The sequence below is a fragment of the Dipodomys merriami genome, unplaced genomic scaffold, assembly GCF_024711535.1.
Source record: "Dipodomys merriami isolate MVZ:Mamm:240054 unplaced genomic scaffold, mDipMer1.0.p SCAF_4, whole genome shotgun sequence".
Classification (NCBI taxonomy): domain Eukaryota; kingdom Metazoa; phylum Chordata; class Mammalia; order Rodentia; family Heteromyidae; genus Dipodomys; species Dipodomys merriami.
The window spans coordinates 67,254,531-67,275,467 of NW_027205603.1; the positions used below are offsets into that span (position 1 = coordinate 67,254,531).

Here is a 20,937-nt window from a genome sequence, read left to right on the forward strand (position 1 = left end):
AAAATGGAACAGATGCTCAAATAAGATAGAAAAGAAAAAAATTGACAATGTCATGTTTATTTGGCTGCATGGCCATTTAGAAACAATTTTCAAATGCCTATCAATTTACTGAAAAAATTATATTTAAATAATTAACAAGTATAGTTTATGTACCATTACAATTAGTTAAACTGTTAGAATATTCTACATTTATTTTTGAAATACTGTTTTAAATATTTCTAAAATTAAGGTTTTATATAAAATGTAGAAATGATAAATGTATATGTGTGTGCATTTTTTGTTATTTTGAGACGGAGTCTCATCCATCAGCTGGTAATGGTCTGGATTCTATGTGGCCCAAGTTGGGTCTAGTAGTTTTGTAGAATGTCAGTACTTTTCAATATATCATCAATATATCATCCATGGCCTGCAAAGTTTCTACTGAGAATTCTGCTGATAGTTTCATTGTAGTGAGATGATTTTTCTTCTGAAGCCTTCAAAATAATATCTGACTTTTGGGAATTTGATTTAATGTGAAATCGGTTTAATTTTTAAATGACTTTATTGAGATATAATTCATGTATCATGCAATTCACCCATTTAAATAATACAATCTAACAGTATTAATACATCACAAAACTGTACCACCATTCCATGATCAATATTAGTGCATTTTCATCATCCAAGTAATAAATTCCTGGCACCAGTTATTCTCAAATATTACCTATTCCCCTTTTCTTTTTCCTCAATGCCTAGTTTGCTTAGTGTAGGCATTTCCCCATCTTTTCAATTATATGTCCTTCGTGTGACATCTTTCTTTCCCTCCAGTAAACACCATTCCACTCTCTCTTCTATGGCTTTAATGCTTTTAGATTTCACATATGAGTTAGATCATGTATTTGTTTCCAGTATGTGTCTTGTTTCATTAACATACTATCTTATACATTCATCCATGTATCATAGATGACAGTATTTAGTTCTTTTGATAATGTTTTGTTATATAGAATACTATGTACACATTTTCTTTCTATTATTATAGTTATAATTATTATGTAGTTGTACAAAGGGGTTACAATTCCATAAATTATGAATACAGTGCTTTTCAGTAAGTGTCATCCCTTCCATAGTAATCTCCCAGTTTCCCCCTCTCTTTTCTACCCCCAGTTATGTAGTTCATTTTTTACTCTATGTACATTAGCTGTTACCTGCATTTGCTCACCCTTCCTCCCTCTATTCATGTGCAAACCCCCTTTACCCCACCCCCAAATATATTTCCATTTGTTGGTATTCATTTTGTAAACAGGACATTTTGGATTTCTCCCCTCAGTATACCCATTGTTAGCCAGTTTGTGTGTAAATCCATAGAGCCCTATATCTATTATGATGCATATTTGTATTTTAGATCTAACTTCCACATATTTGTATTTTAGAGCTAGCTTCTCAGTCTGGCTTATTCTACTTAACCTGATTTTTGTAGGTCCAACTGTTTCCCTCCAAATGCTAAATTATTCTTTTTACCGAATGAGTTAAATTCCATTATATATGCATACATATATACATATATATATACACACATAGACACATTCACACATATGTACCATATTTTTTTTTTTTTGATACAGTCATCCATGATGGGCATCTGGGCTGGTTCCATAACTTGGCTAAAATGGTATTGCTGAATAATAGGGTAGTTCTGTATTTAGACTTTTGAGGAATTTCCAAATCTCCATCTGGAGTAATTTTTACGAGTTTACATTCCAACCAACGGTGAAATAGGGTTCCTTTCTCTCCACATCCCCACCACTATTTGTTATTGTTTTAATTCTTGATGCTTGCAATCTTACTGGAGTGAGATGGAATCTCAATGTTGTTTTGATTTGCATTTCCAATGGCCATGGATGTTGAGTGTTTCCTCAAATGTCAATTGCCAATTTTTGCTTCTTCTGAGAAGTCTCTCTTTAGCTCATTTCCCAGTTATTGATTGGGTTATTAATGATTTTTTTGGGGGGTAGGTTAGATTCTTGAGCTGTTCATCTGTTTTGGATATTAGCCCCTTGTCAGCTGTGTAGCTGGTAAAGATCTCCCAGTCTTTTGGTTGTCTTTTTGTTTAGTAACTATGTCCTTTGTTGTACACACATTTTCTTTCATCTATTGATGGGTAGCTTGGCTAATTACATGTTTTGGCTATTATGAATATTACTACAATAAACATGAGGTCAGGAATCTCTTCAACATTCTCGTTTCATTTCCTTTGGATATTTACTCAGTAGTATGGTTGCTTGGTCGTATGGTAGGTCTATTTTTAACTTTTTGAGGAACTGTCAAATTTTTTTTCCTTTGAAAATGGCTGTACTAATTTACCTTCTCTTCAGCGGGGGTTCCCTTTTCTTCATATCCTCCCAACACTTTGTGAGAAACTTCTATATTATTTAAACATTTAAAAATTGTGTAAGGCATATAAAAAAGCAACTTAGCTAACACTGGCTAGACTAGTGAGTCTTTGTTTATATCAGTGTCTAACTTTTAGTCCAGTTTTTTGATCTTAAGAAAACTTACAAAATGAAAGTAAATAGTCAATTAAATATTGTGATTCAGGCTTGTTTTTCATGTCTTCTCCACGCCTCAGTGTGTATTTCAAAGAATTTCTTTTTCTTAGTCTCAAGGACTATTGGCTTTCAGGAACAAAGAACAATATTTATTTGCTAGAGTGTTCACTGGTGCAGTCTTTTTTATTTTTTATTTTTAAATCATAGATGAAGTCTTTAAGAAATATTGTTATGAAGCCGGAAGTGAAACTGCCACTCAAGCTTTGAGTACACAAACTCAAGGACAGTGCTCATGCCATGATTTCTTTTTTTTTTTTTTTTTTTTTTGGGTCAGGTCGTGGGGCCTGAACTCTGGGCCTGGGTGCTGTCCCTCAACTCTTCAGCTCAAGGCTAGCCCTCTACCACTTGAGCCAGAGCACCACTTCCGGCTTTTTTCTTTTTGCTTATGTGGTGCTGAGGAATCGAACCCAGGGTCTCATGCATGCAAGGCAAGCACTCTACCACTGAGCCACCTTCCTAGCCCCTCATGCCATGATTTCAAACCTCAGGACTAACACCAAAAAGAACACCTAAAACAAGAACTATTGCTATGAATCTGGAGGTCTATATCGCTTTTAGAGGCTGTTTTTATTATATTGGATGATGATACTAGATGGAAATGTGCACAGATAAAAAAAGTATGCTCTGATCTGGAGACAGTAGTAAAAATTAATTTCCAATGTCTTGTTATAATAAACTTTGGGGGTCCAAACTATGGAGAGCCCACCAGCATGTAATAAATCTGAGATGAGACCTGGCCAGATCAGATCTCTAATATTAGCTCTGCATTAGCTAGAGACAGAGTGATTGACTTAGCTTTTCAGTGCTTGATAGTAAATCCTTAGTGACTCGTGTCTGTTAGGAAAGGTATGCTGGCTTACCTTTTTGCCCCAAATTTATTTTTAGGTATTTATCATAATAGAATTTGCTGAGTTGTCCATATGCCTTTTAAAATTGTTGGCACATTAATCCTTTTAGGATTGAGGAAACTTATTTAGATGAAGATTTTATCTACTGAGGCTAGTATTAACAGCATAGTGCTGTGATTTATTGTGATGATGAGAAAGCAGGGTAATGGCCAACTCAAAGTAAGATAATGTCACTAGGGATATAGTCAAAGTATCCTATACAACAGATAGACAGAGTCAATGAAAATCCAAGAATCATTAACTTGATTAAACAAATTTGGTTGATGGACAGGACAGGATAAAGCGGAAGTTATTTGTTATTAGAATTTAATTGCCCTGGCATATGAGACATAGAGTGGATTTTACTGAATTCTCTGCCTGATCTTTTGCTATTCTACTTTACAAATGTAATTTAATTTAATTTTTAATTTTATTTTATTGTCAAGGTCACGTACAGAGGGGTTACAGTTATATATGTAAGGTAATGACATTTCTTGTTGAACTTTGTTACCCCCACTCGTTTTTCTCCCATTTTTCTTTCCTTCCAACTCTCCCCACCACTAAGTTGTAAAGTTCATTTCCAACACAGTGTCTTGTGAGTATTGCTTTTGCATTGGTCCACCATTTTGTTGTTCCCTTTTCCTTCCCCAAATCAGATAAACATATATACAAGGCACAGGGTACCAAAATCAAATACAGTGACAACAGGGGATAAACCAAAGGGGAAAAAAAAAAACAATGAAAGAAAAAAAGAAATAACTTCACATAGTACATTAAAAACAATAACAACAAAGAAAAGCCTCTTGTTCCCAAATCTTCAAGTTCATTTTGATTAGTATCATCTTACATGGTCATGTGTACAAAGCTATTGAGCTATTGTGATCCTCTGCTAGGACTATCCTAGATGTATTCTAATTATTACAATGAGGGAAACCATGGGACCTATGTTTCTTGGAGTCTAGCTTACTTCTCTTAATGTGATTTTTCCCAAGTCTTTCCATTTCCTTATAAATGGGGCGATGCCATTCTTTCTGATAGAAGTGTAGAATTCTGTTGTGTATTTATACCACATTTTCTCAATCTATTCATCCACTGAGGGAAATCTGGGTTGGTTCCATATCTTAGCTATGGTAAATAATGCTGCATGATTTGTCAAATTTTAAATTTCAACATTTTGAATTGCACATTTAATTAGAGACAGCATTCTATCTAATGCCTTTCTCTCTTCACAATTGTTCATTTGATTTTGTTTACCTAACAAACTCAAAGAGATTTTTGTAAATCTGATTAGATGTTTCTTCTTGAAGAAACTGTAAAAAATGTATGAAATTTTTTCTTAGTATCTTCTACATGCTATTACTACTTTCTTATCAGTTTGTACTTGTCTTTATATGTCTTACATACTGGTTTTGTGAAGGCAGAAATTATGTTTTATTATTTTGTCATTAAATTCTAACAGTTATTAAAAGATAGATACTTACATGGTCAATATTGATTATTTAGCAATCACTAGGCCCCATGCATCAACCAATCAGAATAGAAAGTTGACTAATCAGAATATACACTGGTTACTGCTTCATAACCTTTGGTTACTGGTTTGTTATTACTTTTGGGTCTTTGCCTGTTGACAGAACTAGTTTAGAGTTAATTTTATATTTTTCAGTGCACACTGGACTGACTAGATCAAATATCTTAAGGTAGTACTAGAGAATCTTTCATTTTATAGTTACTAATGCGTAGTCAGGTTGAGATACAACTGTTTTATCTGAGCAAGGATCATTCTGAACTGAATTCTAAGCCTTGCCTTTTTCTCAGTTTGACACACTAAGAAATCAATATGTTATCAAGCCTAAAATTCTAAAGATAGACTATGCATGAAGAATAAAATTATGTGAGATAATCAAAGGCTTTTAAGCAGTGATTCATAAATATGAGCCCTGTGATTCATATATATGAGCCTAGATTTGTGTATCTACTTTTGTTTCTTCATTTAGAATGGTTAGGAGATGATTAATTTAGGTGAATGTTGTTTTATGTTAACATAGAAAGTTAACATTCTGTTAATGTTTAGGAACATGTAGCTTTTCTTCTGTTGTCAGTCAGAAATTTTACTCAAATTATGGGGCAGGTAAGAAGAGATGGGGGAAGAATATATATCCTTAACATGCCAATTTGGAGTTCAAAATGTATTTTCCTGAGTAACAACTTTAAAATTGGCAATTAAATAGACTATTCATGAGCATTACTACATAAGCAATATTTACTTAAGTTAGATGCCTGTGGCTTCATGGCAGCATACAGCAGACAAGTCCTGGCTTACAAGGGTTATTTAGCCCACATGACCCCATTCAAAAAATATTGTACACGTTAGCTCAATATAAGATGATTATGGGTTGAAGAACTTGAGTAATGTGGGAGTGGAAAGAGAGATAATGTTGAAACAAGTAGATGAGACTGTAGTTCAGACATGATCTTGGAAATGTGTTAATTTCAAGCTTCTTTTTTTCTTGTTAGTTCTGGGTTCTGAACTTTGGGTCTCAAGTTTGCTAGGTAGATACACTTGAGACAAACAAGGCTAGTACTCTACCACTTGAGCCACATCGCTACTTCAGCATTTTCTATTTATGTGGTGCTAAGGAATTGAACCCAGGGCCTCATGCATGTGAGGCAAGCACTCTGCTACTGAGTCACCTTCCCAGCCTCTCCTGAGCTTCTTTTGCTCAAGGCTAGCATTCCACTTGAGCCACACTTCCACTTCTGGCTTTTGTTCTTTATATATATATAATTGTAAAGATACTGTACAGAGGGGTTATAGTTACATGAGCAAGGTAATCAGTCCATTTCCTATGGAGCATTGTTACTGCCTCCTTTATTTTTCCCCATACTATCTCTTTCCTCCCTACCTCCCCTCCTCACTCCCCCACAAAGTTGTAAAGTTCGATTGCAACATACTGTCTTGACATGTCGTTGTTACAGTGGGTCATCCTATATCCTTATTTCAGCATTTTGTAATTTCCCTTCCTCTCTCCAAATTAGAAAAATATATTTGCAAGATATAATATATTTGTAATCAAATACAGTGACATAGGGTTGATACCATGGGGGAAGAACATACAAAGAAAACAAAAAAAAATCACCTAGTACGTTATAAGTACATTAAAACGAACAGCAATAAAGATAAAACCTCTTGTGTCCCTATCTTGGGGTTCATTTCGCTTAGCATCAGGTTATATGTTCATATGTACATAGCTTTTGACCTCTTCTGCTTGTCCTAGATATATACTAGTTATTGCTGATAAGGGAAACCATGGGACCTATGTTTTTTTAAGTCTGGCTTACTTCACTACCTGTCATTCTTTCTGATGGAGGCATAAAATTCCTGTGTGTGTGTGTGTGTGTGTGTGTGTGTGTGTGTGTGTGTGTGTGTGTGTGTGTGTGTGTGTGTGTGTGTGTGTGTGTGTGTGTGTGTGTGTGTGTGTGTGTGTGTGTGTGTGTGTGTGTGTGTGTACTACATTTTCATGATCCATAATTGGAGATGAATCTCATGGACTTTCCTGCCTGGACTGGCTTTGAACTGTAATCCTTAGATCTCAGCCTGCTGAGTAGCAAGGATTACATGTATAAACCATAAGTACCTGTCAATATATCTTTTAAAATCCATCATTTTACAATCTGTTTCTTCTAAATTTGAATACTATTGAAATGAAACAGGAAAATTTCAGTGGCCACAAGGTCTACAGTTTTGGACAGATTCTACTGGGTTGAGTTTAACTATGGTAATTATAAATACACAGTTTACTAAAATAAGGTATTTTGATGAACCGTTATTACCAATAAGAAGTGAATTTTTTTTTACAGGAAACAATTCTCAAGGGAATGATCAAGATTGGTTTTCTTTCAAAGTTGTTCATAAATGTGTAGATTAATATTACTCTTTACTGGCTGAGATAGAATTACATGCCACTTCTATTTCTTTTATTTTAATAGATGTAATTATGAAAGAAATTTGCTCATAGTAATGCTTAGATTAGGAGTTTGGTTACAAGAATTCACTCAATTATTTGAGCTCTTTCCAAATTATGTGACAAAAACTTAGAAATCCATTATCAAAAATTGTTTTTGATTGTATAATTTGTGTTTTCCTAGAATTTGTTGAAAGCACAGAATAGAACACATTAGGCTGTACAACTTATTACCCGGTTAGTGATTCATCTTGTCAGTTTTTGGGAAGTATACCAAGAAAAGAATTGCCAAGAATTTTCAAAAGACTACTCTTACTAAGCTTGGACTTGTAGACACAGATGCTAAAAGACAGATTAGATTTAAGCCAGTGTACCAAAAAGGGGGAATTGTTAACTTTAGTATTTCTCCCAATTACCATTTATATTGATAAAATGATTTTGTCTTTTCACATTTTAAAATTCACATTTTAAGATTAAAAAAAAATAAAAGTATGTTTGAATATGTGGAACAAATTAGCTAAAAGGAAAAAAGAATTTCTTTTGTCAAACCAGTCAAATGAAACTTGGTCAGTGAAACCTTACTTTACTTTTCAATTTAGGTAAGTTTTTATATGCATTGTTTGATAATCCATTGGTAGTATTTTGATTTGTTGTTTGGTGTAGTTTCTTTTTTGTTTGTTTTTTAGAAAGGGTCTCATCACATGGGTCAAATGATGTCAAGCTTCCACGTCCTTTCTCAGCCTCTTGAATGCTGGGATTATCGGTTTGTGCCACCAGGCCTGGTTTAATGTGATTTCTTACTGAGAAAAAAAAAAAACTGTCTGAGTGGGATCCATTTACTTGTGTTTTACTTGAAAAAAATTATTGCCATCTATTAATATTAGTCATAATTCCTATTTTAATGATTACATCTGATATTCTAATCAGGACTCAAACTTTTGAGAATAGTTTATGAACACGAGTATTAAAGTTACAGGTATTATCCATAAGGTTATTTCTTGAGGACTCAGTAGGTCAACTCCATCCGTGGTGATCTTTATATAAAAGTTGCTGGCTAAAGCCAAAACAACCTAAGTCTGATTATTCAGAATTTTGAAATCCCTTCCTTGTTGATTCCTGAGCAGGTTTATTGCTCATATTTTCATTAGCTCTGTTATTCTCATTATGATTGGGAATGACTAGTAACATCTGTAGATCATTTGTCTGTGGTATTGTCTATCATAGTCCTTGTCACAATCTGAATAAATCCACTAGCAATTTTGTGAATTCTATTAAGTATGGTGGTATCTTGATGAGGGCTTAATAAAATTGTACTGATGGGCTACCCACCTCCCTAAAAATATTCTCAATACTTCTGTATTTAGCGTTTCACCATCATTGATTCTAGATTCACATTAACCTTCATAGAGTTACAATTGAGCTTCTTCTTTTGGTAAGATATCCTCTTTCAATATTTTCATGCTTCGATCTCCATTTTTAATGAAACCTTTTATGTGAATGTGGTTTCTACTTTAAGGAAAGTTAAAATTCTATTTTGTAATCATGATTTTATTTTAATGCTACTGAAATGATTTATAATTATGTAATTTATGCATTATAACTTGTAAATTCTAAACCCTGGAAAACTGTTGACTAATAATATGATTTTATTTTCTCTATTGAATCATCAATATGCCACAGAAAGCAAATATTCTAATTATTTTCTTCACATTATATAATACAGAACAATTACACTGTTGTTTCACCTGATTCTGATTTTAGAATGTTATTGCATTTTGAGTGGAAACTTTTTAGAAGATAGGGTGGGTTAATGTAGCAATAAGCAGTGAATCCAGTTGAGCCAGTTTGAAGGAAGTGCTACAGCACAGACTAGTGGGACAATTGGGCAACTGCAATAGGGTTCACTTTCCTTAATCTGATAGAGAAACCAACAATTTAAAAAATGTATCTTTTAGCCGAACGCAGGTGCTCACTCCTGTAATCCTAGCTACTCAGGAGGCTGAGATTTGAGGATTGTGGTTCAGAGCCAGTCCAGGCAGGAAAGTCCATGAGACTCTTATCTCCAGTTAACCACCAGAAAACCAGAAGTGGCACTGTTGTCAGTGGTAGAGCGCTCACCTTGAGCTGAAGAGCCCAGGGACTGTACCCTGGCCCAGAGTTCAAACCCCACTACTGATGAAAAAAAAAAGTATCTTTAAGTAGTTTAGTTGTACAAATGAGTTGCCATTAACAACTCAGTTTACAAATCAGTTTATGAATAATAACAAATCAGTTTATGAATAATATATCTTGATCAGTGTCATCCATTTCAACATTCTCACCCATCCCTCCTCTACCTACCCCTTAGGATATACATTAGATTATTGTAGGATATACATTATTGTTTGTATTACCCCTTCTCCTCTTAATTAGTTTACCCCTTTCTCCTTCACTTCACCCCACCCCTTTTACATTAGATTATTGTAGAATATACATTAGATTATTGTTTGTATTACCCCTTCTCCTCTTCATTAGTTTACCCCTTTCTCCTTCACCCCACCCCATCCCTTTTGAGTACCCATATCCTGGTATTTTATTTTGCTGAACTTTGATTTTGGCTTTGTAAGGAATCTCCCTTAAATCTACCGTATTTCAGTTAATATATTGGTATACACTTGCATTCCACCCAACATATTTACTTATGAGTGTGTAGGCTAACTCTAGCTTCCACATATAAAGGGAAACCTGGATCCTTTGTCTCTCTGGGCATGATTTACTTCACTTAGCATAATTTTCTAAGTCTTTCCATTTGTTTTCAAACAGTACAGTTTCACTCTTTTTAATGGATGAGTCAAATTCCAGTGTGTATGCATGCCACATTTTCTTGATCCATTCATGAATTGAGGGGCACCTGGGCTGATTTCATACTTGATTAGGGTGAACAGTACTGTAGTAAACATGGTTGTGCTGGTATTTTAACTATATCCTTGTTTGTAATCTTTTGAGTAAATGCTCAGAAGTGGAATTGCTGGACCATAAGGTAGTTTAATGTTTTAATTTTTTTGAGTAACTTCCATACTGCTTTGCAGAGTGGTTGAACAAATTTATATTCCCACCGACAATGGACACTGCCCCTTAACTTTTTTGTCAAGGCTGGTTCTCTACCACTTGAGCCACACCTCTACTTTCGGACCTTTTGTGGTTCATTGGAGATGAGATTCTCGTGACTTTCCTGGATCAGTTGGTTTTGAAGCTTGATCCTTTGAGCTCAGCCTCCTGGGTAGTTAGGATTACAGGCATGAGCCACCAGCAACAGCTAGATTATTTTCTCAATAAGCTAGTTTCTTTTGAGCATTGAAACAATGGGTGGTTTAAAGGAAACTATGAAATAGATAAAGAGGGAAGACTGAAGCTTAGTACTTCAAGGGTGTTGAAGAAAGTATTAGGTATACGGACAAGAAAGGAAAATCCTGTCACTTCTTTCTTTGTATAGTATGAGGGAACAGAAAGATGACTGAAGTAAGTCTAATAGATGATCAAAGATATGCTCTTTTAGGATGTAGTCCTAGGGGAGGATGTACATTGGTTAAATTGAAGAATAACCCTTAATTTCCTTAATATTTGAGGTTTTTGGATAGGATTCATCTTTCAGGATGTCCTTTTACCCTTGTACTCATAGACACTTCAGAGTAAACTTAGCAATTCATCATGGTTAAGAAAGACCAAGAAAAGGCCAGAATTTACTTTCTAGAACTATCCTTAGTTCTGCTATGGCACAAAGGACATAAACATATGTACATGTCTCTGCAGTGACCTCTTTCTTTCCAAAGACAGCATAATGAGTATAAAGTAACTTTGTCAAAGTGCTGTGGAACAGATGACTTAGGTACTGGCTGAATAGCTGATTATTCAGAGCCTAAGAAGAATCAGCAGTGCCTGTAGAAATTGACATGGGGCAATTTAATAGTAGAACACAATCCTGTCTAAATTGAGAAGAAGCAGACTATGAATTAGATGCAGATTGCAACCAAAGAAGAGCTCCTCCACTTTTTTTTTAGAACAGTAGAACAATAAATACTGCTATCAGAAGTGGGGAATTTATCCAAAGGAGGTACTTATTAGACTAAAATTAAGTTGAGTGACTCTAAGGAAAAATGTGGCATTATGTAGTCATGAGTAGCTATGGTAGGAACACAGATGGACATGTTTCTGCTTTTCTATGATGTAAGACCTTATAAAATTGTAATTATAAATTCACAAGCTACAACAGTTACTGTCTCCTGACTTTACTTGTGGCCACTGACAAACACAGGTTCCTTTATTCTAATCTTAATTACCAATATTAACTCTTAGACCATACATTATATTTCATCCATGTGTCTTACATAGATGTGTGTGTTACAGAATGGCTAGGAAAGGGTTAAAAAGACTACAGGGTGCAGATAGGGCCATACTGAAGGCAAAAGCTGCTATGGATTCAAGGAAAGTCTCTGTAGAGAAAACCATGTAAGAAGTTTTAAGAGAATTACCAAATGCAGGTCTGGGGTGGTAGGCAGTTTTGAAGTGGGCCATCTGTCACTGGCAAGAACTACACTTGAGCATAGGGACAGAGATAAGAGTCCTTTGCTGAGGTAATTTTGTTGGGCAGGTTGTGTGGCATGTGACTAAGAGATGGATCAGAATGCCTGTCAATGTGTCAATTTTGGCATACTCTGTCTCTTGGCAGTACTGGGGATTGAACTCAGGGCCTTTCCCTTGCTAGACACGTACTCCAGTATTTTTACCACATTTCTATGCTCCTTCCTATATATTTGTAGATGAAGAGATTACATTTGTTATGATTGATAAGCTCATGTGTATATATATTCACAGACTTAATTATTTGGTTTAAGAAATATATTATTAATTCGTGCCTCACTGTGTGCTGGCGGATAGTACTTGTTTACTTACATAAACAAGATGAAGTCATTTTGCATTAAAAGTTATATTTAAAATAGAGCAACGTAGAACTTTTAAAAATGGAATAACTCAAGCTGAGGCATGGCCTAACTCTGTTCTGAACACCCTAGAGTATCCCAAAGCTAGTCAACAACCTGTACCTGTTCTCTTCAGGTGCTGTTGAGGCAATAGAGAAGTAAGTTCCATTTCTTAGTGACTAATTTTTCAAAGCCAGGAGAAGAGTTTGTAACAACAAAACTGGGAAATGCCTGGGGTTAAAGCTTGTTTTGCACTGCTGCTTCCTTCTGAGACACTTATGGAATTAACTACAGACTTTGCTGCAAGACCCTATAAATGTGACTGTAGCTGGAGCAACCAGGCTTACAGTATATGGGGAACCTGGGAAAATCTTGCTGCTTATCTCAGGGATATTAGACGCGACAAATTTCTGATTTTTATTTGATAGTCCAGAAGTCTCTAATATAAGGATTACAGTGATCTCTTAATTGTTTAAGTAACCTATTTGAAAGTATAATTCTGCACAAGTACATCATTTTTCAAATCCACTATGGCAGTGCTAGAAAAGAGGGTTGTAGGTTAGTAATCCCAATGCCCCTGATTGCCTTTGAGAAACAAGACACTGGTTCCAATGATAGAAATGCGGTAGGGTAATATTATGGTTGAACCTTTCTGGTTCCAATGATAGAAACGTGGTAGGGTAATATTATGGTTGAACCTTTCTGGACTTGCAGGCCTCTTACAGACCTCCTTTACTTCCTTGTTTTTTTCTCCAAACTCCAAGGCCAGAGAGGAACCTATCAAGGGGTCTATAATGTGAATGCATTCCTTGTGTAATTGTAATCTAAACAATATTGGTATAATTCTTGTCTCTCCATTACACTTTAAAGTCTCAAACAAAATTTATCTTGAGCTGTGTTTGCCAGCTTTTAGCAGTTTCTACCGTATACTAGTCATTTAGTGACTATTTTATAAATCCATAAATAGTTAATGAATTAATATTTTTATTTGCCTATTTTTATAAATTAAAACTTCATTTATCTACTGGTAACTGACTATATTATTACATATTATATAATTATATATTATATACAATATATAATTTATATAATATATAATTATATAATATTCTTTTACTTGCATATAATAGATATGTGTTTGTGGCACCAAGCAGTTTTGTTAGAAAAAAACTGTTAGGAAATGGTTTCAACTTCTGTAGTCTTACATATACTTATTATTGCTGATTTCAAGCTCCTCCTGGGAGGAAATGTGTATAATTGTTTCTTGTGAGTTGGTGAAACTCTTTAATATCCTCATGCTTATAATACTCTTCAAATGCCAAGATTATTCTGGGTGATATACTTTAGTAAAAACAATTCTATCATCTATAAAAGATAAACTCTCAATTTTTTTTGTAGCTCAAGTAGTTTTAGTTTATTTCTTACCCATTTAAGTCCATGCTGGTGTTGTCTGATCAACTCATTGAAGTTTCCAGACTCCTTTTTTCATTGGCTCCTTGATCTTCATGGTTATAAGTGAACAACATGAAGATAACATATGAAAGGAATTTTATAGGTCATGGAAGTGGCCTATAATATGCTAGCTAGAATTTAGTCATAAGGCTGTGGCCTTCCCTAACTTTAAGAAGATTGGGAAATGTAATTTTAAAGAAGAAATGGAAAAGTTTGTTAATCAGTAGTTAGAATCTTCCGTAATTTTCAAGTCTGGTGATTGAGTTACATTAATAGAATTACACTTTGTCATGTTATTTTTTTTTATTTGAAAAATACATTCTTTTATAAGCAGGCCCAAAATGGTTGAAGTAGAAACTAGTAAATTATTTTTGTTCAGAGTTACCTGGATCATAAGAGCTTGGCCAATGATCTCATTATTACTAGTCTTTAACCAATAATCTTCCCTCTCTTTGTGTCACTATTTTTATTTCTATTGTTGTTTAAATGAAAAAAAAACACAGAATTTTGCAGGCCTTTAAGTTTCTTTAAATTTTATAAGCATATAACACATTTTTTTCTTTCCTTTTTCTCTGATTATTTAATGTAACTGTTATGCTTACTTTTTTTTTTTGTTTTTGAAATGGGGTCTGGTTATGTTGTCCAGGCTGGCCTATATATATAACCTTCCTGCCTCAGCCTCTGAGGCAGTCTCTGAGTACATTTCTTTTTGTACAGTTCTTTTGTTCTCTCGTTTACTACCAATCTGTCCCTTCTGTCTCTGTTTTTTTTTTTACCACATTTTTAAGGATTAATATATATTTTTTGTTGTAAAGATACTGTACAGAGGGGTTATAGTTACATGAACAAGGTAATGAGTCCATTTCCTATGGAGCATTGTTATATCCTCCTTTATTTTTCCCCGATCATCCCTTTCCTCCCCACCTCCTCAACTCCTCCTTCCCTCCCTCCCCCCCTTACAAATTTGTATCAGAAAGAACGATACCACCACATTTTTTTAGGAAATGGAAAGACCTGGAAAAAATTCTATTAAGTGAAGTAAGCCAGACCCAAAGAAACATAGGTCTCATGGTTTCCCTTATCTGCAATAGCTAGTATATGTCTAGGACAAGCAGAAGAGGTCAAAAACTATGTACATATGAACATATAACCTGATGTTAAGCAAAATGAACCCCTAGATAGGGACACAAGAGGTTTTATCTTTATTGCTGTTTGTTTTAATGCACTTATAATATACTATGTGATTTTTTTTTGTTTCTTTGTATGTTCTTTCCCCATGGTACAACCCTTGTTGTCACTGTATTTGATTCTGGTGTCCTATATCTTGTATGTACATTTTTCTAGTTTGGGCAGGGGCAGGGAAATAAGAAAATGCTGAAATAAGGATACAGGATGACCCATTGTAACAATGAGATGCACAAAACAGTATGCTGAAAACGAACTCTACCCTGAGTTGTATAGTTCACTTTCATCAGTGTCCAGTGAGCTCCACTGGTGCACTTTTTCACTCTTTTTCCCTTGAGTTCTGTACCCTCCTTTCACCCCTTCTGATGATGGACACTTGAATACACCATACATAGGGTAAAGAAGACAGAATCATCAAAACCTAAAAACTAAACAAAAGGAAGAAAAAGCTCCATATCTTGGAGTTCTTATCACTGTGTATGTATGTGTGTGTGTGTATATATATATATATATATATATATATATATATACATATTAATAGGCACTTAGGCATTGCGCCTTTGTGTTTCTCTCTTAAGAGTATACTCTTTTGGTCTCACTGTGTGTGAATATCTAAAATTCTGTATGATTTATCATATCTCAGTGTATTTTAGGTCTAATTTTTGCATATCAGAGAGAATATACATAATTTGCCTCTCTGAGCTTGGCTTACTTCAATTCACTTAACATGATTTGTTCTAGTTGTATACATTTCCCTGCAAATAACATTATTTAATTCTTTCTGATAGTTGTGTAAAATTCCAGTGTGTATAGGTACCACATTTTTTTGATCCACTTATCTAGTTTGGGTCATCTAAGTGGTTTCCATATCTTGGCTATTCTGAATAGCACATCAGTGAACATGGATGTGTCTTTAGCATATCCTGGCTCATGAGGTTCAGGATAGATGCCCAGGAGTGGTATGGCTGCGTTGTAAGGAAGGTCTGTGTTTAGTTTTTTGGGGGATCTCATGTAACTCATCCCTCTGTACAGTAATTTTACAATAAAAAATGTACAAAAACACCCAAGATAATAGGGAATGAATAAGAATATACAATTCATCAAACAATAAAAAATAGTATTTTTTTCAGCCTCACCAACAAAGTTAGTAGAATTAGCATTAGTATTAAATGACAAGTGTGGTTCATTAGAAACCTTATGTCTTAATGTGGATAATGACTGAAAAGATTGGCATATTTAGGACTGGAAGGTAATATAATACATTATACTTTGAAATCCTGAATTGCAAGGTCTAGATTTTTTTAATTTAATTTTATTTTATTTGTGAACATACTGTACAGAGGGGTTACAATTACATGGGCAGGATAATGCGTACATTTCTTACCAAGCATTGCACCCTCCTCCTTTGGGGTCTAGATATTTTTGATAAATATCAGGACCAGTAATATCAATAGGCTTTAACATATTTTTGGTTATTTACATGTGTACATATATCTAAGATATTTTTAATAGCATTTGTTAATGAAATATAATTGATGGTTAGCTTACTTGGTTAATGTGGTTAATTTACACAACCCTGTGATTTAATTCCCAAATTAGTTCAGATATTTTCCATGGACATGGAATTTTCCTCTAATGAATATTATTCATCTCATAGTTAGTGAAACATTATCTTGCATTTATATATATGCACTTGTGAGAGGTAGTTCAAAATTAATAAATTGCTGTGTTATAAAGGCCTACGAGAAAACATAAGGTCTTTATGTAGTACTTTCTGTGAGTGGATTTAGGAATTCTTAAACTTTTGATATTTATGAACTTTAAAGTTTATAGAATCTATCAATGTAAAAGAAAAAAAGAAAGATAATTTGAGGCAGGGTGGCACATGCTTGTAATCCCAGCACTCAGGAGACTGAAGAAGGAGGGTGGAAAATGTGAAGCCAGTTTGGACTAAATAGCAAGATCATGTCTCAGAAAACCAAAAACATTACACTTTGAAATAATATCCTATCCTCTGAAATCCTGAATTCTCAAGGCCCAGATATTTGAAGGGCAAGCATAGATAGTCATCAAAACAAAACAAAACACCCCAAACCAACCTAAAAGCCACCCAGCCAAGCAAACAAAACCCACAAGAACAAATAAATACAATAAAACAAAAAAAATCTCTCTGTAAATAAAGCCTAAGAGATAATTTGTATGGTAGAATATGAAGATACTAGTTTAGAGGGGCTTAAGTGATCTAGTCAGAAAAATATCAATGAATGAGGATAGTCTAGGGAGTTTTAGAAAGATATTAATACACAATAGTGAATACTAGTCAAACATAATCCTTTAAAATTTATGCTTATATTAATATCTAGTGGGTATTAACAGATGAGGAAAATAAGGTTAGTAATGGTTCCAACAATTAGCTCATATTGGGCTTCACAGAAATACAGTATATGTATCACGTTTAGTTCTTACTAAGGTGAACTGATGAGAATATTCATGCACTCCTTTGGTCTTAGCCCTCTGGAGACCACGTTTGCAATTCACTCATGTATTGAGTTGAGAATCCTTGTCACAAAACAATGATTCTCAAATTCAAATATCAGAATCATTTGGAGGATTTTGACAGGGGGGATGTCACAAACTGCTGTGTCCTTCCCTCAGGCTTTTTGTTCAGTAGGAGATCTGGGTACTGGGCTCTGAGTGTGATTCATTCTAGATATATTCATATTTTAGAATCATCTGGCATAGCTTATCACTGTAATATGTGCAGGAATCTGTTTAAATTCTGTGATTCATATGGTCTAACTATGCTAGCAGATAATATAATCCTTCTCTCCAGAGAGCTTTACATTTAGTTTGAGAAAAAAGAAATGTTAATACAACTAACTCAAAGAAAGAACAAAACATTAAAAAAGTGAACTGTACAATACTGTATATTAAGAGCTGTACAAACATGAAACTGGTACAACGGAACATTAAAAAAGTTTAAATGCTATTTTTATAAAAAACATCTTTGTTTTAGCTGAACACACTATGTTGAATGCTGGTGCTTGGACTATGTGTATCTAATAAGTTCATTTCTGTACCCTAAAGGTTTCTTTTAATAGGATTACCTATATTGATATTATTTATTTATAATTTATTTAAATATGATAAAATATTTAGCAATATGGAGAACTTTACAGGGTCAGTATTTAACATTAATATATCAGTAATCACTTGAAATAGCTCACCTTTTCTTTTACAATTTTTTCTATGAATTAGAAAAAAATTAGAAGGGGTTGACGGGTTTTCTGATTATACATATAATCAGTAGTTTACTTAGATTACTGTACTAAAAATGTAGGTATTAAAATCATATCTAGAATATATTTATAATAAATATATAGAATGTTTTTTTTACCAGCAGTTCAGAAAGGGGAATGGGCCATTGTTGTTTAATGGGTATACAGTTTCAGGTTTGTAAGAGTTTTGGGAACTATATTTACAACAGTGTAAATGTTCTTACCTGAAGAGTACACTTAAAAATGGTGATGGTGAACTCTAATAACAACAGATGCTGGAGGGGATGTGGACAGAAAGGAACGTTACTGCATTGTTGGTGGGAGTGTAAACTTATTCAACCACTTTGGAAAGCAGTATGGAGGTTCCTCAAAAGACTCCACATAGAGCTCCCCTATGACCCAGCATTCCCACTTTTGGGCATTTATCCAAATGATCACAAACAAGACCATACCAGCACAACTATGTTTATTGCAGCATTATTTACCATAGCTAAGATATGGAACCAACCCAGATGCCCCTCAGTAGATGAATGGATCAAGAAAATGTGGTATATTTACACAATGAAATTCTGTGCCTCCATCAGAAGGAATGACATTGCCCCCTTTGTTAGGAAATGGAAAGACTTGGAAAAAATTATATTAAGTGAAGTAAGCCAGGCGCAAAGAAATATAGGTCCCATGGTTTCCCTTATTTGCAATAACTAGTATATATCTGAGACATGCAGAAAAGGTCAGATAAAATGATGTTAAGCAAAATGAACCCCAAGATAGGGACACAAATGGTTTTTCTTTCTTGCTATAGTTTCTAACGTATTTATAAGATACCACGTGATTTCTTCGTTGCTTCTTATGTTCCCCCCCCCCCAATGTATAACCCCTGTTTTCACTGTATTTGATGTCGGTATAATTTGGGGAGTGGAAGGGAAAAACCAAATTCTTTAAATAGAGATACAGGTTGACCCATTGCAGCAATGAAATGTAACAAACTCTACAATTTGGGGGGGGATGGTAGGGGAAAAACAAAGGAGGAGACAACAATGCTTGATAAGAAGTGTACTCATTATCTTGCCCATGTAATTGTAACCCCTCTGTACAGTATTTTCACAATAAAAAAAGAAAAAGAAATGTACTTATTACCTTGCTCATGTGATTATAACCCCTCTACAGTATTTTCATAATAAAAAACTTATTAAAATGGTAATTTTATGATTTTTTAAGACTACATTAAAAATCAAATGGATTACTACAAATTATGAGCTATTAATAGATTTTTACTGAGCTAATAATATTTTAGCCTAATTTTAAGCATTAGGAACTATGTAAATGAAATAAAAGTCCCTTCAAACATCATATAATATTATTGGTGATAGGAGATGACCTTAATACTGACAAATGATTTACTGGAAGTCTATTATATAGAAGACACTTTAATATAAATTGTTTCTAATTTTCAAAATTATGCAGGAAAATAAATAGTATTTTAACATCCCTCTCTTTTAAGGAAACAAGTTCTGTAGGTTTCCAACTTCTTCAGCAAACTCACTTTGCAGTCTTTAGCAAGGAGTCTGGGAGTTAGTATTTAAATTCAAAATTCATTTTTCTGTGTACTTTGTTATATATGTAATTAAATAAATATAAAGAATACAAATAAACAACTAGCAATAAAAATACATTAGTAATTTGATTCTATAATATTTCTATTCTCAGTAACTATTGCTTATTTCATTATAGTTACTCTGACAAAATTAAAATAAATGATAAATTATTTAATTTGTGGTAGCAATTACTTGCATTTTAATTTCAGTAGGATTACCATATAATTTTTTTGTTGGCTTGAATTGCTGTTTTTCTTTTCGTCCATTTCTAACTTTTGGAGAGAATAATTTTTTTCTTATGTCTTCTTTTGCAGGTTATGTGGGTATGTAATTTGTGCCGAAAACAACAAGAAATCCTCACTAAATCAGGAGCATGGTTTTATAATAGTGGGTCTAATACACCACAGCAGTCTGATCAAAAGATTCTTCGAGGACAGAGAAATGAGGAGGCACCTCAGGAGAAGAAAGCAAAGCTACATGAGCAGGTCCAATTCCAGGGACCCTCAGGCGATTTACCTATACCTGCAGTGGAGAAAAGTCGATCTCCTGGGCTCACAAGACAGAATTCTATTAAGAATGGGTCAGAAGTAAAGCACCAAATTGCCAGTGACATAGCTTCAGACAGGTAAAGATTTTGTTTAATCTTTAGGTAAATGGGTTATTATTAATCTTCATTTCAAACAGAAGTAAACACATATGGAATGTTTAGACAACAGTGAGTTGTCTAAATGTAATGTTAATGTCTGTGCATTTTACATATGCTGAATATGATATTTAGGAGTTGAGATATGCTAGGTTATGTTTGATGTGTGAGTGTTATCAACATCTTTCTGGATTAAAGAAATACAATTAAATGGGATTCCAATTTTTTTTAAATTATAAACTTCCTAGTGGAATTATTATAGTTCTCTCTCTCTCACCTTTCTTGGGCAGTACTGGAGGCTTTTGTACTCTTCCTTTTTTCTTCTCATGGCTTGGGCTCTACCACTTGAACTATATCTCTTCTTTTGGCCTTTTGCTATTTTTTTGTTATTTTTT

General features: G+C 34.1%; 1 protein-coding gene across 28 annotated transcripts in view; it reads left to right on the top strand.

Moving 5' to 3' along the window:
• Rims2 (regulating synaptic membrane exocytosis 2) overlaps window positions 1–20,937 on the top strand; it is a 427,098-nt gene that overhangs the window by 101,384 nt on the left and 304,777 nt on the right. For all 28 annotated transcript variants that reach the window (XM_069991192.1, XM_069991193.1, XM_069991195.1 and 25 more), the window contains one exon: window positions 20,214–20,524. In XM_069991192.1, the coding sequence (XP_069847293.1) occupies window positions 20,214–20,524 (311 nt within the window). The remainder of the gene's footprint in view (window positions 1–20,213; window positions 20,525–20,937) is intronic.